The sequence below is a fragment of the Limanda limanda genome, chromosome 1 (genome assembly GCF_963576545.1).
Source record: "Limanda limanda chromosome 1, fLimLim1.1, whole genome shotgun sequence".
NCBI lineage: Eukaryota > Metazoa > Chordata > Actinopteri > Pleuronectiformes > Pleuronectidae > Limanda > Limanda limanda.
The window spans coordinates 22281480-22308132 of NC_083636.1; the positions used below are offsets into that span (position 1 = coordinate 22281480).

General features: G+C 44.9%; 1 protein-coding gene and 2 non-coding genes across 3 annotated transcripts; all 3 read left to right on the forward strand.

Annotated features, from left to right (window-relative positions):
- Window positions 1-469: 469 nt before the first annotated feature.
- Window positions 470-3495, forward strand: rpl18a (ribosomal protein L18a). The gene is made up of 5 exons (XM_061068757.1): window positions 470-531; window positions 1758-1937; window positions 2060-2189; window positions 2999-3108; window positions 3349-3495. The coding sequence occupies exons 1-5, from the start codon at window positions 514-516 to the stop codon at window positions 3439-3441; spliced, it is 531 nt and encodes a 176-aa protein (XP_060924740.1). The 5' UTR covers window positions 470-513; the 3' UTR covers window positions 3442-3495.
- LOC133014868 (small nucleolar RNA SNORA68) lies at window positions 1547-1677 on the forward strand. The gene has a single exon (XR_009681507.1). It is a non-coding gene; the product is annotated as a small nucleolar RNA SNORA68 (small nucleolar RNA).
- LOC133014875 (small nucleolar RNA SNORA68) lies at window positions 2623-2753 on the forward strand. The gene has a single exon (XR_009681508.1). It is a non-coding gene; the product is annotated as a small nucleolar RNA SNORA68 (small nucleolar RNA).
- Window positions 3496-26653: the final 23158 nt, after the last annotated feature.

Sequence of the window (26653 nt, forward strand, 5' to 3'; positions counted from 1 at the left end):
AATAGAATGATAATAAACATGCATGTATCGTGATACATAATAATATAATGTAACAGTATTTATACATGATATTAATGGTAATGGTATAATATATAAACTGTATGTTTATTGTATGTAAATCGTTATATTTGTGGTAATGTTATAATATTTATTCTTTATATTAATAGTAATGGTATAACATATATACCATATGTTTATTGTATAAATATCTCGTTATATTTGTGGTAGTATTATAGTGTTATATTAATTATGTATTATTATTAAATATCATTATACATATGCACCTGGAGGAGGGACTAGTCTCCTTGTCCCGCCTCCAGTTGTTCTCTCCTCTGATTGGCTCAACCCTGATGTTCTTACTCAAACCCAGGCCAACTGTCAGTCTTCCTCCTCAGCCTCAGCCAATCAGAGGGTGGCTGGCCGGGCTGAAGATGACAGCTTCCTGTGCAGGGTACACATGCGCAGTGCTCCCCCTGCAGCTCCCTCTTTTCAGCGGCGTCGAGCGGAGGAAACATGAAGGCGTCCGGAACAGTAAGAATCTCTCAATCCAACATGTCCTCCGTCCACAGCCGAACTCTGAGCGCAGCGTCCGGCTTGTGAAGCTCCGCTCGCCCGGTGCGAAGCCCCGCGGGGCTCGAGGGTCGCGGCAGAACCGACTTTTAAAGCGTTTTCTCCCGCGGCGCTGGCGTCTCCAACATGGCGGCCTCCGGACCATGTGGACGGGGGGGGGACTCCGAGGCACCGAACCCGGACAATCAGTCTAACTTCTAAAAATAATCATGTATCACTATTAAAATCTAATCTGCTGCTTCACAGAGTTCACTTGTGAAGTTAGCTACGAGAAGAAGCTGCAAGCTAGCACCGAGCGAAGAGGAAGCTAGCGTTAGCTGCTAATGTGGCTATTCTGAAGTGTGGACGTCATCTGGATAACCATTTTAATTTAGTGTTAATTTAATGAGTCTAAAAGTTCACATGTTTAATCTGTGACTCAGAGTCAGCGCTGAGCATCATGCGAAATAATTCGGTCGAAACACAATGACACCGACACGTGTTTATTGTTGTATATCAATAAATCAATAACTATCTTCTAGTGTATGTGAACTAATTTAATAAGGTTTCATTCTGCTTTCATCACAGTTAAATCTTAAATGTGAGGAACACATCTAAAGTTTTAACGTTTAATAATCTAAAGAAAGTTAAACTGTCTCATCAGGACTTGAACTTTTGGTTCATTAACTCATTTCCATAATTAATTACTGATGAGCTGCAGTTTTGTTTCAAGCTCAAATCAGCTCGTTATTTAACAAACTTCAAATATTTGGACTTGAACAATTAATTAATGCAACTCTAGGTGTTCAACTTCTAACAGGTCCATATTAAATTGACTTGATGTCACATTCAATGAAAAACGAGTAAATTAACTAAAAGAGTGACGCCAAAATGTGTTTAATAAAGTTGTTGAAGAAATCGAATAAATCCACATGAGACTTGAAAGAAGTATAAAGATGTTTTTATGATTTTCTTCTTTAATGTTATCGTTGGTTCCTTTGCACCCTAACCCAAAGATCCCACCATGCCCGTGGTGTGATGTTGCCTGGTGTGCAGACACTAACTGGTCCTTGTCGCCTTTCTCTGACTCTGCCGTGACTCTGAAAGTGAATCCAAGGGCCCACATCTGATCTCCTCCACCTGTCTAATGTGATGCACACGTTCCTTTACACCTGTTTATAAAGTTTTATATTTTTTCCTGCTCTCAGCTTAGGGAATACAAGGTCATTGGGCGTCTCCTGCCCTCGGCCAAGAACCCTGCCCCCCCTCTCTACCGGATGAGGATCTTCGCCCCGAACCATGTTGTGGCTAAATCCCGCTTCTGGTACTTCGTCTCCCAGCTGAGGAAGATGAAGAAGGCATCTGGAGAGACCGTCTACTGTGGTCTGGTAAGTGTCCCAGTTCTGTCCCAGTTCTACTGGTCCAGTGTCGGACTCGTGTGGAAGTGATGAGAAGACAAGTCCAGAAAACTGAGTGAAACACATTAATAAATCCATTGTTTCTTGTTTAGGTCCATGAGAAAACCCCCCTGAAGGTGAAGAACTTCGGGATCTGGCTGCGTTACGACTCTCGCAGTGGAACCCACAACATGTACAGAGAGTACAGAGACCTGACCACATCTGGAGCCGTCACTCAGTGCTGTGAGTACACACATCTAGACTCAGGGTTCACATCGTGTTCAAGTAGAAACAAAGAGCTATTCTCTCAATAACATCAAATCACAAAACGTGTCTAAGTGGCCAAATAAAGAAGTAACTCCCCGCTCCACAGCAGGTGACGGGTTGATTGATTGATTCATCAACATGAGTCAGTAACTGGTTCTTTGTTCTGTGGTTTCTGACCAACTGATCACATTTCAGATCTTTACTGAAGAGCACAAGTCAACAGGTTGATTCTTGTCACTGATTCAAGTCATTTGATGATTTTATGTTGAATTCCACGTTAGATCAACTTCAATTTAAATCTGTTGGCAACACTTTGAGGAAGAGAAGAAATCTAATAAATCCACATGAGACGTGACAGAAGTATGAAGATGTTTTTATGATAAAGTTCTTTGATATTGTCGTTGGTTAGCTTGCACCCTAACCCAAAGATCCCACCATGCCCGTGGTGTGATGTTGCCTGGTGTGCAGACACTAACTGGTCCTTGTCGCCTTTCTCTGACGCTGCCGTGACTCTGAAAGTGAATCCAAGGGCCCACATCTAAACTCGTGTTACAATCACAGAAACACAAACTTCTCAGAAACCTTCTGTAGTTTGATATTAAATTCAAAGTTTGTTTATGTGAACAGTGAAATATTAGTTTAACTTTTTCTGAAACATCTGAACTCAGACGACATTAAATCGATGTAACATTTCTTTTCCCTCATGTTGTTAATTTCCAGTCTGAACTGGTAATTAACACGTTAACTATAACGTCAAGTTGTTATAAATCCTGTTTGTCTTTCAGATCGTGATATGGGAGCTCGTCATCGTGCTCGCGCTCACTCCATCCAGATCATGAAGGTCCAAATCATCGCTGCCAACAAATGTCGCAGACCGGCGATCAAGCAGTTCCACGTAAGTGTCGTCGCTGCTGAGCGACCTCATGTGGGCGGGTCTCTCTCTGGACTGCCTCATTGTAGTCAGCTCCGGTTTATAAATCCGCTAGACAAAAAGCCAGATTCCTCTTCCAGATTTCCAGCTTCCATCTTCAAACCTGGCGGTTTTGAAACTGGCAACATTATTTAAAAATGTTCAAATTGATCACTGAGTGTTTTTTACGTCACATAAACGTTTAATGTCTGTCGCCCCCTGCAGGACTCAAAGATCAAGTTCCCACTCCCTCACCGGGTCCTGCGTCGCCAGCACAAACCCCGCTTCACCACCAAGAGGCCGAACACCTTCTTCTAAACCCAGTTTGTCACTGTGTGTGGGGAATAATAAAGTTTCTATTGTAGAAGACGAGCAGCTGCTTCAGTGACTCATTCTTTTCATCATGTCCCCCCAGGTTTTCACTTTGGTTATTCAAATGAAAAATAATAGTTTGATGGTAAAAGTTAAATGATGTAGTTTGAGCATACAGTCTAATGAGTTACACTCTCAGTTCAAGGTTTGAGTTTTTGTTTAAAGGAACATTTGATTTGTCTCTGAGCCGTGAAACTGACATAACTTTCAGATCTTACCATGTTTGAAAACGAAGAAAATTAGTCAATATAACTAAAAACTGAACAATTATTAAATTCGTTTTCATGCATTAGTGGTTAAATATTTGACAAACTGGTATTTCTATTCATCAAGGTTGGTTAAATAATTAAAACTCAACATATTTAGGTAAATGTTTCTTTCACAGTTTTTTAACATCTCAACAGGATGAACCACAAAACAATGAATCAATGAATGGAAGATGAACTGGTTTGAAAACAGGCTGATGTCAAGCTGCAGTTGTGATGTTTGTCCTCACGGTGTCAGTGTTGTCTCAGGCATGAAGGAGTGAACCAGCAGCTTTACTCTAACGTCATTAATTTGTTCCTTAACAAACTTAATGTTAATTAAACTGTAATTAACCTCCATTGGAAGCCGCCTGGTGGCACGCTCGTACCTGCAGCCTAAAACACAAATGGTGTGTTTATAATATGGTTGTAAACACACCAATGTTCATTCAAGAAACTAAAATTTCTACATAATCAGAAGTTTTTATGTATCGTTTTTAGTTTCAAGGTTTTCACTTTAATATCAAATCACATCTGAGAAACTGCAGAAAGTGTTGTTGATATTTCCTCCTGAACTTTTGACTAAGTTATAAACTGATCATCTGACGATCAAATCACTGCAGCTTCTTCTTCAGGTTCTTATTTTAATGCTGAATCAAAAGTTCAGATCATCTCCTGAGAACTTTAACTAACTTAATGTCACACACAAACTAAATCGAGTTTTTCCTGTGATCGGTTGAACCCTTAAAGGTCAGAGATTAACTCTGAAGACGTTAGCGCCTCCTAGTGGAGATCAGTGTGATCGCAGCTCAAACTCAGAGGCCATCAGGCGTTAAACTGAAATCCTTGTTAACGATCCCAACACACAGAGAAACACCGAGTCAGTACCTGTGTGTGGACACGTGGGAATCGATCCTCTGTCGTCTTTTTGGTCAGAACTGTGTTAATGAAATAAAGAATAAGACTTAAAGTTGTAAAGTGAAACTCTAAAGTTGAACTCTGCTGCCCCCTGCAGACCTGTCTGTAGAGGGACTTCCTGTCGGACGGTGTCTCCATGTTTCCTCCCAGACGAGTCCTGACTCTGAAGCCTGGGGCCGACCACAGTCTGGTCTTGTCCTCTGCCAGGTGGACGGCTCTGAGGCTCTGTGGATCCTCGGCGGTCTAGGAACGCTCCGCGGGCACCGAGTGGCAAAGCCTCAAGCCACAAGTTCCCTCGAGCATGAAGGGCGTCGCTGTGGGAGCATCAGGAGGCGGCTGGCACCGGCCTGATGGATGTGGACGAGGTGGAAGGTGGAGAGGACAATAAGACGGGAAAGTAAAGGGGCTGTGGTCTGACCGTCCACTTGTGTAACATCCAGAACGTCCAACACCACGAGGACCAGGACGCTTTGGACTGGACTGAAGGAGACGACCTTCGATTCTCTCTGGAGAATATTGACAATTTACATAAATTACAATAATATAATGTTTAAAATCCAATAACACAGAATAAAAACGTTTTGTCTTTACGCAGGAAATCAACCAATCAGAGGAGACTTGACGTCTTCTCATATTTCAGAATAAAAGCAGCAGTTTATAGAAAGTTGTTCACTCAGATGTTACATCAGATCTTCTGTCGTCCTCAGGAAGGAAAGACTCATGTCTTCACTTTCCCTGAATGAGTTCATCGTGCTCTTGTCTCCCGCCTCGTCTTCTCCTGTGGCCTGGAAACCTTGTGTTGTTGTTCAGGTCTGTCGAACGCTCGCTCACACTTCAAACGCCCGGGTTGTTTTTGGCGGGACGTCAGCTGGACGTTAGCATCTGTGGCGCTCGGAGTTAATCAGCGCGGCCTCGTTACAGGACAGGATGTTGGTTTTAAGACACAAACGTCAACAGACGCTTCAGCGCAGCTCGTTAATCCCATTAAGATGCGTGAACCTGTGTTTGTTCAGCTAATTGGGACGAATTATTCAATTTGTGAGTTTTGGGGCGGGCTGTTTGCAGAGTTAATTTGTGGAGGACATTTTCCACAACGAGAGGAAAGACAGACGCTGGAGGTCAGAGGAAATAACAGAGCCAGAAAAAGAAAGTGCACGTCGTCCAAGAAGGTTTCTGAAAGTGGCACAAATCAATTTAGATTGAATCAGAGGACGAAACGAGCTGGACCTCCTCAGAAGAGAGACGTCCTGAAGCTGCAGGACGACGAGGGGGGGTTGTGGGTTGATTGATTCATCAGGATGCGTCTCCTCATGTTTGTGACACATGTTGTGTTGTTGTGGTGAACGAATCTGTAAAAAGCAGCAGATTCTCACAGAGACAAAGACAAAAAGGTTTTAAACAGTTGAGTTTGAATATGATTCACATCTTCTGGAAAAGCTTTGATTTGAGGTTTGGCTCCAAGAACCTGTGATGTGATTTATTATGAAAAGCCTCAATGTCACGTCAGAAGATTTCAGAGAAACATCGTCTCAAATTTCATGAAGATTCAAGAGAATTTAGTTTTTATAACAGAATATGACTAGTTCAGGAAATGAGTGATGACATGAGATTTCAACGTGAGACGAGAGAGACAAAACCAAACTGTGCAAAGTGCAGAGCACAGGATGTGGACGTTCCTGCTCCTCAGAAGATGAACCTATCCTCTAGCACCACCCTGAGGACACACTGCTGCACTGCAGATGTGTTTGAGTTGAATCTGAGGTTTGTGTGTTTTCTCTGCTTCTCTTCTTCATCATTGAACTATTTTCTGCTTCTCTTCTTCATCATTAATCTCTTCTCTGCTTTTCTTCTTCATCTGTCTTGTTCCCACTTCGTCTCCCTCGATGTCTCGCTGCCAGACGAAGACGGAGCCTCAGCGTCCCGGAGCCTGAGTCTGAGAGTCGAGCCTCACCCTCCTCAATCAAAACAAGGAAGAGGAGCTTTCAACGCTCTGCTCCACACCCAGAGAGAGAAACCAGAGCCGGGTGGATCAAACACACAGCGTCCTGGAGCCTGGAAGAGGGACGGGTGGATGAGGGGTTCCTCCTCAGAGGAAAACAGAGGAAATCTACAGGAAGAAGAAGAAGAAGAAGAAGAAGAAGAAGAAGAAGAAGAAGAAGAAGAAGAAGAAGAAGAAGAAGAAGAAGAAGAAGAAGAAGAAGAAGAAGAAGAAGAAGAAGAAGAAGAAGAAGAAGAAGAAGAAGAAGAAGAAGAAGAAGAACGTGTCTTTCAGGAGCTGGTGGAGAGTGAGAACAAAAAGAGGCTGGAGACAGACATGAAGCAAGTCGATCCGAGAAAGAATCAATCAATCAATCAACCATCGACTCTGTAGCTTTAATAATTTCTCCTTGTATCTGAGTTGATGTTTGAAGCGTGTGAACATTTGACTGTGACTCTAACAGAACAAATAAAAACACGTCTCTGCTGCTTCAGGTCGAGTCAGGACGACCTCAGAGGTCAGAGGTCAGACGTGTGACAGACATGACCAGCGCATCCTCCACAGCAGGAAGTCACATGGGCTTTATTAAAGGATGACGTCATGTAAACAGACTGATCTGATTGGGCGATGAGGTGATAAGTGGCTGATGACAGCTGAGGTCACACCCAGCGGGAAACAAGAGGCACGTACGCCCGGCGCCAAGGATGGTTCAGAGGTCAGAGGTCACACAGTGATACACTGAAACTCTGAAACATCACAAACTTGTTTTGGCTCGATACTTTAACAAGTTCATTTTATTGCTTATCTTTCAAATCTCTGAGCCCAAATGTTCGATTAAAGTCGATGTTTTGAGACGTTCACAAGTGAAATGTGTTCATTTGTTTCTCTTGTGGTGAAATCAGATTTGAAGTGTTCCTAACGGACGAGCTGATTGGCTGATAACGATCAGAGAGGGCGGCGTCCATTAGTGAGGAGCGCTGACTGATCCCCCACCCCAAAACAAAGTCTATATTTATCCTGGTTGTTCTAACGAGCTCATCACATGTTCACTGATTTCATGATAACGTGTCGTCTGTCTCATGAACCCAAAACACTGAGGTTCATCCTCTGGGGAACAAGCGTCGAACCCTGTAAACAGAGTGAGCACATAGTTCCATGGCAGCCAATCACAGATCAGGAAACAAGCACTGTGGTTGTGGTCCAGCAGCTTCAGCTCAGGGAATCGAACCTGTGACGCCTGCAGAGGGTCTCCCCTCTCATGAATGAACGAGTGTCTCAAACTGTTGTTGTGACCGTGCACCTGTTTCAGGCTGTTATGGAAAAGTAATTGGAATAATTGCAGCTAAGTGGGGGAGGGGGGGGGGGGGTTACCCAGAATACTTTTCTTCTGCTGCAGCGGCGTTGAACCAACACAGTGGACGAGCGACAGGAACCTGACAAGTTCATGTGTGAAGTTCATCGTCTCAGGACGTTTGTTTGTGTCTCTGTCGTCACCTCTGATTGGTTTTCCAGCCGCCGTCTCCGACCTTTGACCTCGACACAGCCTAAAAATAAACCTGACAGCCTCAGTAAACTTCTGCACAGCGGCAGGTCCGAGTTCCGCACGCCAGAGCGCGTGAGAACCAGCAAAGAAGAAGAAGAGCCGGAGAGGACAACGTCACAGACCCGGGGATCAATCATTTGATTTATCAGAAACGTTTCTGTGTGTGAGCGTCAGTGTGGGTGTGTGTGTCATGCGTGTGTGTGTCAGTGTGTGTGTCAGTGTGTGTGTGTGTCAGTGTGTGTGTGTGTGGTCACTTCACCTGCAGTCGCTTAGTCGGTGATGTTTCAGCTGCAGGTCTTAAAGAGGTTTTCCTGCAGGTGGAGGTCAAAGGTCAGCGGCTGTGACGACTTCGGCTCTGTGAACTTCGTTCTTCCTGTTGCTCGTCACCAACATCTGGACGAATATTTTTAGACGGGAAACGTCCTGAGAGACGCTCATCGATCAACACGGAGCTAAATTTAGTTTGACAGGACGTCACCACGAGCTCCGACTCTGACCCTGACCACGACGAGGTCAAGGGTCAACACGTGACCACCTGAAACTGAGCGCCACCACTGGAGGGCGCTGACAGTTACGAACTCACGACTCTGTGACGCGGAAAATGTTTAAATCAAACTTCAAACAAACAAAATGAAAAGTTCACATATAAACAAACCAGTTCCTAAAATTGATAAAACTTGTTGAGTTAAAAATTATTTTTTAAAAACCTCAAACTCAGTTTTTATATCAACAATATTTAATATGTTAAAGGATGTTCTGACTCTCTAACTCGAATCATAATTAATAATCATAATGTTAAACAGACGTCTTTAAGATAAAAAAACTATTTGCACATTCTAACTCTTTACATCAAGCTGCTAAACACACGCGCACACACACACACACACACACGCACACACACGGCCTCATGTACTTGTTGTTCTTGGTGGCGCTGCTCTAGCTGCGTGCTGATTGGCTGTCGGACCCCCAGCTGCTTGTATTCCCAGCGGACAGGAAGTGGAACCTCCTGATGATTGCGTCTCTTTGTGCCTGGTTCCACCTGCATGTGGTTCTGATTTGGACATGAGGCAAAGTGTTTTCATTGGCCGGCGGTGGCGCTCAGTTTCCTGTTACAGACGCTCTTTGTGCCTCGTCCTCTCAGCTTTTATTTCCTCGAACACGGCGGTAAGAGGCCTCGCGGCGTCTCTTCATGCAGCTAATTGGGAACCACTTCAGCCGCTGCTCGTTATGACAGGGTTAATGGCTTTACTGAGGGGCCCTTCTTACTGGTGCGGCCGCTCGAGGCCTCTCAGCCAATTACAGTAATCAGAGTCAGTGAGTGGACGGAGCCGGAGCAGCCACATGTGGAGCGTCAGGTGAAACTAATCTGTGGAGGCTGCAGAATAACTCCTTGTTCAACCAGAGCTGCAGAGAAGCTCAGGACCAGCAGGAGAACTCGTCCAGCCCCAGGTAGAAGGTTCCACACGCCTCAGGAGTCTATATCAGGACCTTCTTCATCCAATGAAACTAACAAGTGTGACCAGTAGGTGGCGATAACATCGAAGACCCATCAAACATCAGAGAAATTCAGGATCATGCAGCGAAAACCTAAATTCAGGGTCTTTAACCTTCAGAGGACGTGAAGACGGGTCCACAAGTCTGGACGTCTGTCATCACCAGCTTGTCCCGCCCTTATGGCTGTTGCCAAGCAACAGAGCTGCAGTCGGAAACAGAGAGAAAGTTTTAATGCCCCTTGGTTTTAAACATGTGGAACATAAGCTGCTCGGCTGGAGTGGAAGTATGATACTATCAAACGTCCCGTACGCTAACATGGAGGAGGAGGGTTCATGACTGATACTGTAGCCAGCCGGTGTGTGTGTGTGTGTGTGTGTGTGTGTGTGTGTGTGTGTGTGTGTGTGTGTGTGTGTGTGTGTGTGTGTCTCTGTGTATGTGTGTGTGTGTATGTGTGTGTGTGTGTGCGTGTTCGTGTGCGTGTGTGTGTGTGTGTGTGTGTGTGTGTGTGTGTGTGTGTGTGTGTGTGTGTGACGATGAGGACACTGATGTATAAACCAGCGTTGTGGGCGGAGTCATCAGTCCATCAGTCTGCTCTCTGTCACCTCACACTCACTTATGGCCTCAGCGACAGCAGAGACACCGCTGCGCTCTGATTGGCTCCTGGATGTCTGCAGGGATCAGAGCCGGAGGATTAAAGAACATTAGTCACCTGACTCTGAGGAGGATGAGGAGGACGAGGAGGACGAGGAAGACGAGGAGGACGAGGAGGTCGTCTGACTCGAGAGACGCCAGACGTTCGGACGTTTAAAATGAACGACATGAGGTTTTGTTGTTAGCACCTTGTTTGACATGAGATCCATCTCTGTGTGTCCTGGACACACGCCATCAGCTTAGCATAAAGACTGGAAGCAGAGGGGAATGTCATGTGGCTTCAACCTTCAAACCAGGAGTGTTTCAAGGGGCTTTGGGGGCCTGGAGCAGAAAGGACCTGGGCCCCACATTGAATCCAGTTTGATCACGTGACATTTTATCTTAAACCTGTTTTGTCCTGAATGAAAACAGGAGATTAATCAACACTGTGAAAGTTACGTGAATATTGATTATTAACATTTGAAAAATGAGTGAAACTGGAGAAATCAACGTGTGTTCTGCAGCTTCCCGTCACTCAGCCGCCGGCGGCTCGCTGAGTCGCTGCAGAATGAAAAAAACTGAAACCACGACTGGAAGAAGACGGCTCCAGCGTGTTCATGAAACCTGAGCTCTTAATTCCAACAGTACAAAGTAATAAAGTGGATCATTAATACGGCCCCCGCCCTCGCCGCAGTCTGTTCTTCTTCTCTGGTTTTTCCGGCGTCACGCGGCGGCCAGCAGCAGCTTTGATGCTGCTCATCTGCGCGTGTCTCAGTCGGCCCACACTTTCCCTGCAGTCGTCCAAGCGGCCATCAGACGGCTCCGTGGAGAGTGTCAGGGCCAGGGCCCAGATGAGGTGAGCGGCCCCGGGGCCCCACATTCATCCCAGATGCTTTTATCAGCTGCTCAATGCGACTCCTGAGCCCGATGACCTCAGGAATACGAACACAGGAGCCGACGCTCTGTTTACCGTGCGACTGTGTGTCTCAGCTTCCAGCAGAGGACAAACCCAGCGGGACATTTCACTGGTCCTGGGGGACAAAAAAATAGATATAAACTTAAAGGGACACTTCACCCAAAACCTAAACTGATGTTTTACATCATGGTCATGAATCAGAAACTGACGAGGCTTCAGATGACGAGTGAGGAAGAGGAGGAGACATGTTGAGGAAATGATGTGATGAAGGTGTCTCCTATTAGCAGCTTAGGAAACACATAATCATGTGTTAGTTCTTCAGCTTCAGTAAATCTGTGGTGAAGCGATGAAGGAGCCTGAGGCTCATCGACCGCTCGACCAGCGAAGCAGAAACATTTCACAAACACAGTTTAATGAATCTTTTAAATCATTTAAACGCTGTCACTTAACGTGTGTAATGAAACATCTGCTTCCTGGAGGAAAGCAGCAGAAGACGAGTCTTCCAGGGACGAAGCAGGGGAATGAGTCAGGACTCGTTAGTTCACGTTAACGATCAGTTCCTCAGATGTTCTGCGTCTGGACTCACTTCTTTAAGGACAAACAACAGTGATCACACATTCTTTATCCCTGGTTTTGAATCTGAATTCTTATTATTTGAACTTCCTGGTTATTGTCTCCGTTCTTGTCCCACCTGAGCTGCTCAGTGTCTCAGCAACACCTGTAATACTGGGATATCTTTCAGAATCAGACCAAAAAATCGTTTCTTAAACCAATTGTTTCCAGTGGATTTGAGAACTCAGAGGATTAAGTTCTCACTGGTTTTACTCGACCGATTGTTGAGTGAACATCGTTGTCTGATTTCCTGAGAAGTCGTCACGTTGCACCAATCAGACGTGACGGATCGGTCCTGCACCACTGATGGAGGCTGTGGAGAAAAGAGCAGAACCTCCTCCTGTCAGCCGGCTGACATATACAGAGCGGGGGGGCGAGCACGCAAACAAACCATGTGGACTGAATTTACTGAAGAGAGGAAACGTTTCAGAGGAAGGAAACACGGAGGCAGCGACTCACTGGATGAATGAGAAGGTTGAACTGAGTCTTAATTCAAAACACACATTGTCACAGAGAGTCCAGAGCTTTTATAAAAGAGCTTTTTAGGACTTTCACTGGAGGACATCATGACATCATGACATCATGACATCATGAGAGACGAGCTGACGAGCTGACTACAGGACTCAGTTCCCTCTAAATTCTGAAGAATCAGCAGGTTGTTCATCAAGCAGCAGGAGACAAAGACCACGTGAAATTAAAGTGACATTAAAGTCACTTCTCAACAAACAGCTGCTCTGACCCGTCGTCACGGTTACCTCCTCCAGGCAGGAAGTGCCCCCCCCCCCCCCGTTTGAGTGGTCTCTTCTGATTGGTTGACGAGTGGTTTTGTCTGACAGCATGTGAACAGCTTCACTGTGTTAATCAGTGGAAGCTCCGTTAGCTGTGAATTAGCTGTGAAGACACATGAGGCGTTTGTTTCTCACGGAGGTCCGGACGCTAATTTGACCCTGAGGGGATTTTGAACCTCGATGGAAATGTGGTGTGAAAAGATGTTTGAGTCAGAGGCTGCAGCTGGAAGGAAAACACTGAGGATTATCGACGGCATTAAGAGACTTTATGTAAACGTCCAGTCGTTGAAAGTTTGTTTGATCTCTGAAGTTATTCACAACCAACTTCACAGAGGTGCAGCCACTCAACATCTGGATCTGGAAGAAGAATCCTCCTCAGTCTCCTCATTTCAATCTTTGGAGGTTTGGTGTAATAAATGTAATTGAAGGCTCCAGATTGTTTTCGCTCTGTAAACTGTGATCCAATTCATCTCTAATCTCCTCCAGCACCTGAGATGTGGTTCTCACTGCTGAGAGTCTCCTGCAGGTGATCAGCTGGAACCCAATCTCCTGCTCCCTTCAATCCCGTCTTATCTGCTTATTTGTTGATGGGGCCTCGTGCACCTGCGGCCGCTCGGCCCGGGTGTTGGTCTTAAGACCCGTGGGAGCGAGCAGTGGCCCAGGTTGGTCCCACCCAGCCTTCACATGTGTGTTGATCCAGATGTCAGCGCATACCAGCAGTACAACAAAGAGAGACGGATTTACTGCAATCCCCCGACCTGTTGACAATAGCTGCCAGTGCTACTGTGGGAATGTGCTGTGTTATGATGAGACCCTTCAACTCATGAAGCCCCTCAGATCTCTGGGTCTCTGGGTGGGACGGTTCTGCAGCTGATGGAGAGACACACTCTCATCACAGTTTACATCCATCGAGTCCACAAGAGGAGAAATCTGTCAATGTTCAAGGTTTCACTTCCATGATTCAAGGACGGTCCAAAGCCTCCAGCTCCTCTTCACCCGTCTGAGGACAAAGTCACATGATTTTCATCTGTACATGGAGTTTGGACTGAAAGAACTTCTCACTCATGGAAAGCTCATTGGATACCGAAGATCATGTGATAAGATCAATGCTTCAGAACAGTTTCTAAAGTTTCAAATGTGAAGGAGACGATTTTCTCGGAATAAAAGTAAAGTCTCCTGCTCCAGCTCAACAAGTTATTTTATTATTCATTTACCAACAGAAAATGAATCGTGTTTTTTTATTTTAACACTTGGGGGTTGACATATGACACAGAACATCATACATGTACAATATCCCAGTACAACTGACTGGGATACATTAACTGGAGGAAGTGAAAAAAGTTTTATATCTTAAAGTAAAACTTTGAATGCATCCGTGTGTTTGTGTGTGTGTGTGTGTGTGTGGGTGTACAGCGGCGGGGGTGCTGTGGGAAGGCTACTGGGTTGATCTACGCTGACTCACCGTCCTCGGAAGCGAACAGATCGTGGACTTTAGGACTTTAGAGCTCAGCTCCTGTAATGTGCTCCAGACTGATGGCCCCGCCCTCCAGGGTCTGAGGGCCCCGGCCTCTAGGGGCAGAAGGAGAGGGGCCTCATCAGCACATCAGAGAGAAGATGTTTCACCTGAAAGATCAGATTCATAAACGTCTCCAGGACTGTGAGCGCCCTTGTCACGACACAGGAAATAAGAACCGAGTTTTCAGGTTCGGTTTGTGAAGTGGAACCAGATCCTGTTCTGGATTTTTGATTTATTGATTTAACAGAAACCAGAAATTGGGGTTTTGAATTTTCAACCTGAGTTTTAACTTCAGAGAATTCATTTAAGATTCAAATAGTTTGACTTATTCAGAGGCAGAATCATAAGTCTAATGACTTGAGGAATGTAAAATAAACATACTTTAATGAACAGGTGGATAAAACTGTGTTTATATCATCGTGATGGATTTTTCCAATGATTCATCTCGCCATTTATTGTTCATATTTCTATAATTAGAAACTGACCTTTCCTGATGACTTCCTGTTTGTTTTAATGTAGATTAATTTCTACGAGGAGTCGTGGTGTGATGTTGCCCTTTGTCCCCATGCAGCGCAGGACAGACGTCTGGACGCAGGACAACCGGACCGTGACATTTAGGACCTGATCATCGTCACTGCGACGGGAGGATGACTCATCGTTACTCCTCAGGGCGTGATGAGCTGCAGGTTCGACTCCACCGACACACTTCTAGTTTCAGATGAGATGCAGAAAAATAAGTAATTGATTAAAAACAAAATAAGAATTTGTTTAATGTATAATCTCCTACATACAACAATATCTACATATTATATTCATCTTTTTTATACAAATGTAGATTAAGATCGTTATTATCAAAAACTTTGAGTCCGTCACAAAGATGTAAAATAAAAACCTAAAATGCAGAATTTGTTCTCTGACTCCATTTGCACTTTTTATGGGACTTTGACTTTAGTTTTGTGTTTATTATAATAATTTCTGCAGATATAAAGCAGCTCGGAGCCGTCAGACCTCTTGTTTCTAATCGTCTGTGTTCAGCCTCACGATGATGAAGATGAGGATCTTGTTTTTCGGCCAGTCGGCTTCCTGCTCACTTATGCAAATCTGAAAAGCTGAAGTTCATGAGCGTCGAATACCCCGAGTAGTAAATTGATGTTGTGCATATTTACAGTGTGGGGAGAGAGTCTGGGAGATGAGCGCTGGAGGCTCAGACACTCGTGGTTTTGGGTAGAAAATGATTTTACATCGCTGGTTAACCACAGCTCCAACACTGCACATGTATAATTTACTCAGACCAAACACAACATCGTTTTTACAGCATGTATTTCTGACACGAAAGTAACCGCCGGGTGAATTAGTGGAGGCAGCGCGACTCAGCGTGAAGGATGATGACAGCGTCGGAGCGCTAACACTCAGCTAGCCGGAGAGTTGCAGCTCTTAATGAGCTGTGGACGGACACTGGGGGTTTAGGTCCCTGTTCCCGGTGAGGAGCTCGGCTCGGAGCCCAAGAGTCCAATTTTAAATCTGAGGCGTCATTACACGATTAGAAGAACAAGAAAATAAATGTTAAACATAATTGTTTTTTGTATTTTGACTCTAATGATCCTTCAATTGCTCGTTCCTATGGATTTACTCCTGACTCACAAACTCTCAGTCATTCTGACATTTCTCAGTTTTAATGAGTCACTAGTAAAAAAGCTCTGGAACCGGTCGGACCAGGTACTGAAAACTTATTATAGCTTCACAATCCTGTCTGTGGGGAGATCAAAATACAGTTTTTAACATAAAGTAATAATAACAAGGATCATATAATGGTTCACTGTAACATTCATGGCTCCAGAGTTCATTAATGAAGCTGCAGGAAAACATGTGTGAGCAGAAAGAACCAGATTCCAGGTGAAAGCTTCTGCACCATGAACCAATCAGAGGCTGAGGAAACGTGATGACATCATTCGCAGGCAGAGTTGAGCCATGGCATCGAGGTCCAGCCCTCACACTCCCTCGACCAATCAGGAGTCAGTCTCAGCTGATTTTTATATCATCAAATGACTGATTAAAACCAAACGGATCAGAAACCCTTGAACAAACATCAGAGAGATAAGAACGGCCTGAAATGACAGAAACATCTTCGGATCATGTCCCATCTGCTAACATGGAGGTTAATGAGCTATACTGCAGCCAGACACCAGGGGGTGATGGAGATGAATCGGCTTCTCTTTAGTGGAGCTGTCGTGTCGTCCATCTTTATTTACAGTCTGTGGTCTGAAAAGAATTTGTCCCATTGAACAAACAAAAGAAAAGTGAATACCCTGGATGAATTGTGTAGAACATGTCAGAAGGTCTTTGGCTCTGCAGCCGAGGATCAGATACGTTTCTTAAGACTCAGGAAACTGTAAAGAGTTTGGTCGGGGGCCAGTTGGGAGATTTTTCGGTGGATGGGTTAGCGTTCGGGGGGGATTAAGATTCATGACCTCAGCATTTCTAAAATCCCTCTGAGCAAGAAGCAACACAAACAGAAGGACTTTTAAGTACTCGCTTGGTTTCATGTGAAAATCTCACATTTAAATTTGGACTTGAACCCTAATCCTGTAATAGTGTAATGATAAACACATTGTAGTGCTGCAGCGCTGCCTGGCTCGAGGACTCAGGAAATACATGCGTGTCCTTGCTCCAGCGAGTGTCTGCACTCGGCTCCACGGAGACAATTTGTTTATTAAAGTTTCTCTAATTTTCCAACATTTCCGCTGCCAACTTGTTTTGGAAGCGAGCGGTGATGTCAGCGGTTTGTGCTTCTCGCTGCTTGAATGAGGCCAAGTTGGAGGCTTAGGATGAGCAGGTCCAGAGGAGCCGAGTCCAGTGGGCCGAGCGGATCTGGGTGTGGGCCGCGGCCTAACGTGTCCTTAACCTATCAGATTGATGAACACTTGGAGCGCTCACCTCACAGCCCGTCTGTTTATTGGTGTTGGAGCAGCAGCCGGAGCCTTGAAGCAGTTCCAGGTGCTTCGATCAGGTCTGAGAGCGGAGGAGCTTTAGCACAAACTGATGACACAGCTCAGACTGAGAGGTGGGAAGGATTTTCAAGTTAAAACATCTTCGCCCTGTTCCCAACGACTCAAGCCTCAGATCCACAAACTGTTTTCATCCTCAGGTGAATCAGGAGTGAAATCTGACAAAGGGAGAATCAGAGAAGACTTGATATTCTGCCTTTGACTCTGAACAACACGATCCACAAATATAAATCATCCTGTTGTACAAATAAACGTCATTTTGCTCATAGTGGACATAAAAGATCGTGAAGAATTCAGCAGCCCATAAAAAAAAACTGAATTTATTCATTTATTTATATCTTTTTATGTCAAAAACTGAAAAATGCTCATCGACATTTGTTTGAGTTAAAGGTCTTCAAACCAACATTTTAAAGACCTGATGGGTTTATTGTGTTACTCTTGAGTCCCCCCCCTAGTGGCCATGGTAAGTATTACACGAGTAAAGAAGGAAGTAACGTAAAAGTTCTCGTAAAGAAAGGAAAGATCAACAAAACACAGGAGACATTCTTCTCTTTCCAAACAAAGTTTACGTACTTAAAGAAGAATAAAAAACATAAATAATAATAGATAAAATAGAAATATAAACAGATTTGGATATTAGAGGAGTATATTGGTCTCTGCTGCTGAACGTGGTTTCCTGTCGGCAGCAGGTGGTTGTTGTTGCTAACAACAGGGAGTGATGTTTCTGTCAGACTGATAATTAAACATGTGCTAACGCTAATGTTGGCTACGTAGTAATGGGTGAGCTACATTATGAGCTTGTTAGCATTCATCAGTAATATCCTATTTATTTTGAGTCTTAGCCGCTTGTCAAGGCTCCTGTGAGCTGTCGCTGCTAAATGCTAACGATCCTGTTGCAGGATTTCAAAAACGTAAATCACGTTAATTTCCTCAGATCTCAGCTATAAACTCTGAAAGTAAAATATCATTGAATCCAACGGAGACCGAGGCCAAAACTACAGAATCAGATCCAGGTTGTAAAAGAGTGAAATGTCCTTATGTCGAGCGTGTGGAAGCTTTGGATGTGAACACAAACAGAATTCTCTCTTTCAGCCGTAAACTCGCTCCAGCTCAGTTTTGGGGGTTTTCCCTTTTTTTCCTCCTGCATTGAAATGATTAATTATGAGCAGCACAAAAGGCCGAGCGCGTCCAAGCCGGCGGTCTGAGTTCCTGCATCAATACGTCTTTGATTCAGACAGTGGCTCTTTATAGGAGAGCAACTAACAGAACTCACATCAGCAGATACTGTTCCTCAATAAAGGAAATGTTTGCCTTGGCCTCGGTGGAAAAGGCTGACTCCCTCTTCCTCCTCTGACAACCTCCCAGGGAATGTCCAAGTTTACATGACACAAGTAGAGATCTCGCTCCAAACCTGAGCCCAGAAAGAGAGGGAGTAAGAGAAGGGGGGAGTTTGTTCAAACGGAGCCGGAGACCTGCTTCATAAACCGGATACAGAGAAATGTTCCTCTGTGGAAGGAAAGGGAGGCTTCAAAGGGCGATTTATACGGGGAGTATTATAAACTGTGGAGAAAATGACCACACGCAGCAGAGCGCTGACCCCAGAACTGCTGAACAAACAGGCAGTGCAGCGGGAAAGCAAAGAATTACTTAATTCTCCACTTAAAACATAAACCGTGAAATGGATTATTACACACAAAGAAGAGGTAAATTACACAGGTATCGGGTCACATCAGCTCCACAGTTCCCGTCTGATTACTTAGAGCTGCAGCCAGCTGACCATTTAGACTGCGCTCTATATATTTACTCTGTATACGTTTCTCTGTAATGGTTCCCATGCAGTTTGGACTCAAAGACCCTCTTGTGGAGGAATCAGAAAGTCGGAGCATCAGGTTCCTGAGACGTGTTGTTCAACATCACTTTGTGGCCTTATCTGAGATCTGGTTGTTGAACTGTGCAGCGGCTGAGGGTAATTTACCAGAAAGGGAAAATGTTGGCTGAGGGTTTTCTGCTATAATCCAATTTCATGTTCATGTGCTGCTGCGGCCAAGAGTTTTCCCTCGGCTGCAGAGCTTCTCTCTAACTCTGCACCTTCATCACTCTCCTGCTGCGGCCACACTGACGGGCTCTCATCCACTTTGCATATCTAACTTTTCATCTTATTATATCAAATGCAGAGTCAATGCAAAGAGGCAAATCGATGCAAAGTTCACTTCACTCCTGCTGCGCGATGCAAACTGACACAAGCACGTAAAGTTAACCGTCGTTGAAATGTTTGAAAATGATCTTGATGTGATGTCGCGATGTCTCGAGCTAGCAGGATATCGAACCATCTGCTGGTCGGCCTCAGGGAGCGCAGGACAAAGAGGAGAGACACTGAATGTCCCTGTGCTGTTTGCGCCTCCTGGTGGTGTTTTGGACCAACGCAGCAACTACTTCACTTTAGCCAGTGGTTCTTCTCTCCTGGTTTACTCGAGTACTGTGAGTAAACTGTGACTCAAACGATCCTGCAGATACTGATTGGTCGTTTACAGAAGCCAGTGTTTCTGAGAGTGTGCCCCCTGTGGCAGAGTTGAGAGTAACCAGCATGTCCTGACGACAGCCTGCTCTCCGTCTTGAAGTCTTTGCCTCCAGATTTATTGTTAGTTTGGACCATGTCCCATCGGCTAACCTGGAGGAGGCAGGTTTATGATCTATCCTGCAGCCACCAGGACGCTTGTGCTTCACTTTGACGAGCTGTCAAGTCGTCCATCTTTATTCACAGTCAGTGGTTTCATGCCGTCATTGAAGCTGCTGATTTCCCCTTGACCTTTGACCTCCCGTCGAGGGTGGACCTCGTCCTCTTGTCCTGATGTCTCTCTGCCAGCTCACCGTCTCAAAGACTGTGGAGGGAACAAGAAGTTTAAACACAGGAAGAGAATTTGACAGTGAGCTGCAGCTGCTCACATCCACACATGACCTTCTTGTACTTTGGCATTTTGTCTGGCAGCAGCTTATCTGAGGAGATAGGACGGGACGAACGAGGATTCTGCTGAGAGACGCTTTGTACACCTGCAAGACAACATGGCTGCTGTCCAAGGACTGGGTGGGGGGGGCGGGACGTCCTCCAAAGAAACACAAAGACTAAACCTTCACTTGTCTGAGCTTCATGTGACTGAGACGACTGGAAAGAATGTGAGATATAAAATATGCACACAACATATAGACGATATTTGTCCTGAATATTATTCATTAATATTATATTGTTAACATTTTATTTTTTTAATATGTTTAACATATTAACAGAAGGTGGAGGTTAGAGAAGGTGGAGGTTAGAGAGGTGGACAGAAGTTGGACAGAAGTTGGACAGAAGGTGGAGAGAAGGTGGAGAGAAGGTGGAGGTTAGAGAAGATGGAGATGGATGTGTGTGGATGTTAGAGAGGTGGACAGAAGGTGGATGTTATAGAGGTGGAGGTGGATGTGTGTGGATGGACGCTCAGATTGTGAGCAGCTCCTGGCGTCTCCGTGCTGCAGCATCAATGTCCTCCCTGTTCTCCTGAGTCACTTCTGAACCCGGCTCCAGTTCTGACATCAGCGTCTCGATAATGCCACTTATGAGAACACAAGCTCCGCCCTGAAGCTGGAGCTTCCCTGAGCTGCATTTAGCTGTGAATCACTGCAGCCATTATGAAAACCTCTGAAAAGTGTATTCATGCTCCCCTCCAGCATCTTACCTCCTTTTTCCACACGGCTCTGCAGAGTCCGCACGTCGCCATGACGACGCCGGCGGCCTGCAGAGGCCCCGAGGCGTCGCGTCATTTTCACGAGGAAACAGCTGGAGGTAGAAACAAGCCCCAGCGGCTGAGACTGAGGTGAGATGTGCTGTGAGAAATATTTAAAGAATTTATTTATAACCGTAATAAAATGTCTGTTAAACGACAGATTTCTCTTTTAGCTCCGTGATTTGGTTCAGCAGCTCATTTCCTGTCTGGATCATCAGGAAACTAAACTCCAACTAATCCAGTGTCACTCTCTTCCCAAAAAGGGTTTTCACTGAACCAGGATCCAGTTTGGCCTCCTGGTCCTGGTCCTTGTCTTAGGAACCTTCACACCTGAGTCAGACTGAACTCAAACTAAGCTTCTTTCTCTTACTCATCTTTATTTCTTCATGTTTATATTTCTTTCGACTGATCAAACGTTTCCCACCAACACAAGTTGTTCCATCAGCTGATGCATCATCTGCTGAACGTCTGTAGGTCACATGTCACCTGGTCGTTGTCGTTTCACTCATTACATCAAGCTGGAGTCTGTAAACTGGACTCGTCCTCTGGGCCGGACCACACAGACGCTTTAAAGACAGAAGAAGAAGAATGTCAGACATCTTTCATCCTCTGATGGAAACTCAGGAGGGAGAGTAAGAAAAACAGGAGGAGTGAAGGAGGGATCCCACAGGGAGTCGCAGTGAGTCACTGAGTGGAAATACCACACACAGACTGAGCAGGTAGCAACACACTGAGGAGCTTCATCAGCTGGGAAGCTGCTCTCAACCAGCTTTAAACCAGGTGTAAACCAGGTGTAAACCAGTTTCTAACTAGTTTAACCAGTTTCTAACCAGCTCTAACCAGAGCTCCTGGACTAGATAAGGAACAGTTTTCACCTCAGCTCTTCTAGCCCCTCGGGGAATCTGCCTCGAATCTGTTATAGATTTACTCTCAACTAGAACTGGTTCAATGTGTTTCCACCAATAAAATGCTACGTTTGCTTAAGATAAATAGATAAACTTAGTTTTTCATGTTGTTATCTTACTTTAGTTTAACCCAGCTGAATATGGTTTATATTTTAGGTTAATTTAGCTTTATTAATTAATAAATTAATATGAATTAACCTTTATTTTGGTTTAGTTAATTAGCTTAACTTAGCCTAGCATAGTTTAGTTAAACTTAACTATACTATGTTTAACTTTAAGTTTTGTTAAGTTTGTCTTCACAGTTAATTTTATCTTGAATTCAGTACGATAATTAAAAGTGGGTTCATCTGTCTTGGTTAACATACTTTCATTTGTTATTAGTTAGTTAAGTTTATCTTAACCTAGTTCAGTTTAACCCACCCTAACCCTAACCCTAACAAACTGAATGAGTTGGATCTAGTTATTTTTTAGCTTCAGCTGATAACACGACTCACGGCTCATTGGGATTGGTTGACCTGTTGCATAGCCACCGACGCGGCGATGTGATTGGCCGAGAGGTGTTTATAGGTCAACTCCCTCGGATCTATATCTGTCTTCTGGTTCGGATCCCAAGGAAGAAACAGGGACTTTTGTTTGTCTCATCTTTGAAGCAGATGTGATTCGGCTGCACACTGAATATTTTCCCTGGAGAATATTCAGGTGGAAAAGAACATTCTTGGAAATCACAAAGTGAGGAAGTGTGAGAGAGAGGGCGCTGCAGAGGCATTGTGGGTAAAAGGGTTTATTTAGACTGGGTTTGTGGAGGCGTCGCACACCAGCAGCAGCAGTGATGTGGTTCACAGGTAGATCCGTCTGAGCTCCACGCTTTTTATATCTTATTCCACTGGAAAACATCTTCTGAACTTTAAACCAGCATCTGTTCCACTGAGGAGGCTCCGACCGATCAGCCCGCTTCAACTACTGAATATCTGAATGTTCATCATATTTTCACTGTTATAAATACAACAACAAATTAATATATTGGACACAATAATAGCTAGAAAATAAAACTGTTATTTTTGATTTTAAATACATTTTCAGCATAAATTATTTCACACGTCTCCAAATGTATCAACATTGTAGTTTATGTTGTTTTTCTAAAAGAAAAAGGTCATTGTTCAGATTGTAATAAACTTGAGTTTCTTTTACTGGGGCCTACATTACCCAGAGTGCCACTGGAGCCCGGACAGGTGGACGGAGGCGTGTCTCTGAGCCACAGCGACATGTGGTCAGTTTATTTTATTTCAATAAAAAAAATATTTAACAGGAAGTGAGGAGAAAAATCAGGGATGAAAAACCAACAGGGGAAATTAGATTGGAAGTTTTTTCTTTTATTCAAGAGAAGAAGAAAATGTGTTTTTCTGTTTCCTCTCATTACGTCTTTGAAATGATCTGAAAACGCCTCCAACCAAACTCGACTTCATCATAAGAGACATTATTATGAATGTAGGTTTGAAGTATTGTAAGAAGAGGAGAGTGTGTTGAAGTGGCAGCTGCAGCCGGACTCTTTGAAGTTGTGGAAATAAAACTCCACCGAGCATTTACATCTTCCACGGCCGTCGATTGTTTGTCTTTTCGTCGCATTAATCCCGACTCGTTCTTCATCTCTGATCCTTACAACAACACCAGCTCTGAGAACTAATAAATGGAAGGGTTTGATTTCCGTCGGCACTGCCAAGCACCACAGGCTCACCTTCACGGTGCAGGGGTCAGGACGGAGCGGCCGGGCCCCCAAAGGCCGAGGGGCCGGGGCCGAGTGTTTACCCACAGGGCGTTTCCTTATTGATCTTATATATCAGCACAGGGCGAGAGTTATAACATTTATTTCTAAAGCTCCACTGAGATCAACACATGGTGGGAAATTCATGTTTTAACCCTCTGGAGCGACCGCGTCCAGCAGCTGCTGGTTCTGATCAGAGCTGGTGTCCTGTTGTTGATGAGAGGAGCGACTATAACCAAGCAGAGTCCGTATATAATATCTTGTATAATAATCTGCTCTTTAAAAAACAAGAGGAATTGATATGGAAATAAACGTTAACTGGGTTATCTGTCCATTTTGGGGCCTTTTTCCTTCGTTGATAGGACAGAAAGAAATGTGATGAGGGAGCAAAGGGGGGGGGGGTCCATGGCTGGCCGAGAACGAGGCCCCTGAGCTGCAGTGATGGTGGACACCTGATGGACACCTGATGGACACCTGATGAACACCTGATGGACACCTGATGGACACCTGATGACCCACATCACACGTCCCTCAGGTTGCAGCTCAGCCTTCACGGTCTGTGTCGACCACGTCCTCGTCAGCTTCCCTGTGACATCACAACGTGGTCGAATAGTCACTGTTTGGTTTTGTTTATCTGAGGTTTCCTCAGTGTTTCTGACCTCTGACCTCTGACCTCAGCAGCGACCAACTCGACGCCTCGCCTCCACCACGACCTCCCGGCCCCGGTCGGACCCGGAGCTGCTCGGCTCCTCGTCCTCTGGAACGTTCCCACGCGTCAGGACGGTTCACACTTCAATGAGATTTGACGGAGAGCTGCAGAGAAATCGTAAAAACAAACGTTCATTAGCGAGAAGCTTTGGTATCTTTCCTGAGGAGCTTTGGCCTCAGACAGGTGGAGCGTTATCTCACGCCTCATCTTTCTGAATGCCTTCCTGCCGGCGTGTTTGCCTCCGCCCGGCGCTCGGGAACATCAACACCGGCTCGCACTCCGCCAGCTGCCATCAGCACGTTGCATAACGTCTTTGTGTGAGGAGATCCGTGAGAACAGATGCTACAAACACAAGAGAAAGAGAAACACATGAATCAGAGTCATTAGTTTCTGTGTTTATCATCGTGTCCTGATTAGAAACAAATGGAACTGTCTCCAACACGAGCAGAACACTCTGGTTTCAGAATATCTCCTTTTGTGTGTCACTCAAAAGCTAAAACTCGTCTGTTTAGAAACAAACAGAATAAAGAACATGCTCACGTCTCTGTTTGTTTGAACGTCTCAACATAAACGTGAATGTGTTTTAAAAACTGAAACGTTTAAAGTTCTGCAACTCGAGGACAGAGTTAGTTTCTCTTGGTTTTTTAGTTATTAGATTTAGATTCTGTGTTACAGTCAGATTCAGATCATGTCTGTGTCCATGAGTGTGGGTTTCTCAGGTCGTCATTGTGAATGGAGCTGGCTCAGTTGTCATGGAGACAGTTTGATTGTTACCATGTGACCTAAGAATTTAATTCAAATTTAACTACATCTCTGACTCTGATTAAACTCCTCCCACTGATGAAGGCAGTGAAATTTGGTGTTTTCGCTTCTCTAGTTTTTATTCGACTTTCTTGGACGAACTTTTCTTAAGAAGCTGGACTGTGAGAAAAGTTTACGACTTTTATCTCAAACCCGTAGAGACACCACCTGCTGGTTCGTCAGCTGCTGATCTGAAGCCTCAGGTCGACTGTTCTGCGCCATCTTGGTTTGTTGAACCAGAGGTAACCAAAGTTGAAGGGGGGGTAGAGCCTGACTGAGAGCTTCGAGGACACACCCACCTGCACCCATAGGATGGTACTAGCTGTCAGTCACTGTGGTATCCGCCCCCCCAACACATCCGGTGCTTTATGGTCTGTTTTACTCTAAATTATCATAATTCAGTAAATGAAAATCAGCTGTTTGAAGAAGACTTGAAACTAGAGACTGAGATAGAAACTCCTTCATGTTTACTGACGTTAGAAAGAAAGAAAGAAGAAGTCACTTTCTATAGACTTCTATAGAACCTACCAGTGGAGTCGCCCCCTGCTGGTCAGAGGGAGAAGACGGGTATCAGACACTTCGTCACCACCTTTTCTGTCCCTGGAGTCTACGACTGTTTTCATCAACTGTCTCTGGATTCAACACAACCTTATAAAGAATATAAACCATGTGATAATTACTGATATTTTCCAGCTGCAGATCTTCAGAGGACTGAAGCGACTGAAGGTCACATGTCTGCGTGTCCGTCACTGGTCACTGAGGAACCATGTGATGAACACCTGTTTGAACTGGTCTGGTCCTGAGGGGCCGCGGTCAAACAAACAGGTGAGTGAGGTGAGGACACGTTCCTTTAAATAGAAAACAGGATGTGCTGCAGTCGTCTGTTTGGACGAAGATGGGAAACACATCTGGGCAGCTGTGGGGGGGGGGCAATGACCCTGGATCTCGACGTCTCCGGACTTTACAATCCTAAAAATAGAATAGAGTGTGTAGGAATGTGTGTGTTCCTGCTGCTCCCGGGTCAGTGACGTGGTTAACGAGGCGAGGCGTCTTACGGGAACGTCTACGGTGGCTGCTGAGGACGAAAAGGTGGACGAGACAGACAACTATGTGAAGTATTCACATAAAAACCAGACGCTGGCATATTGTTGCTCTTTATTTACAGTCTATGGTCGGATTTAATCACCTGAATGAAAACTGATCCGTCGTCTCAACGCTTGGTGAAAGACAGACAGTGATTCTGCTGCGTGGGTCACAGGCCTCGTCCTTTATGACGGAGACAGTTTGGAGTCGTTGTTCTGCTGCAGGACGAATCTGAGACGATCAGAAGAAGAATCTGAGCTTATAAAACCTGTCTGTGTGTGTGTGTTTGTGTGTATGCGTGTGTGTGTGTGTGTATGTGTATGTGTGTGTGTGTCTTCTGGGTGGCATATTAAGCGTGACACACCTTCCTGTGAGTGTGAGCACTGGGGGGAGGCAGGTAGCCACAGAGCGGCCGGACGGAGCCGGGTTCAGATTTACAATCACTGGACTTTGTTTGGACTCTCACTTCCTGATGAGTCTTTTCCAAATAAACGGATT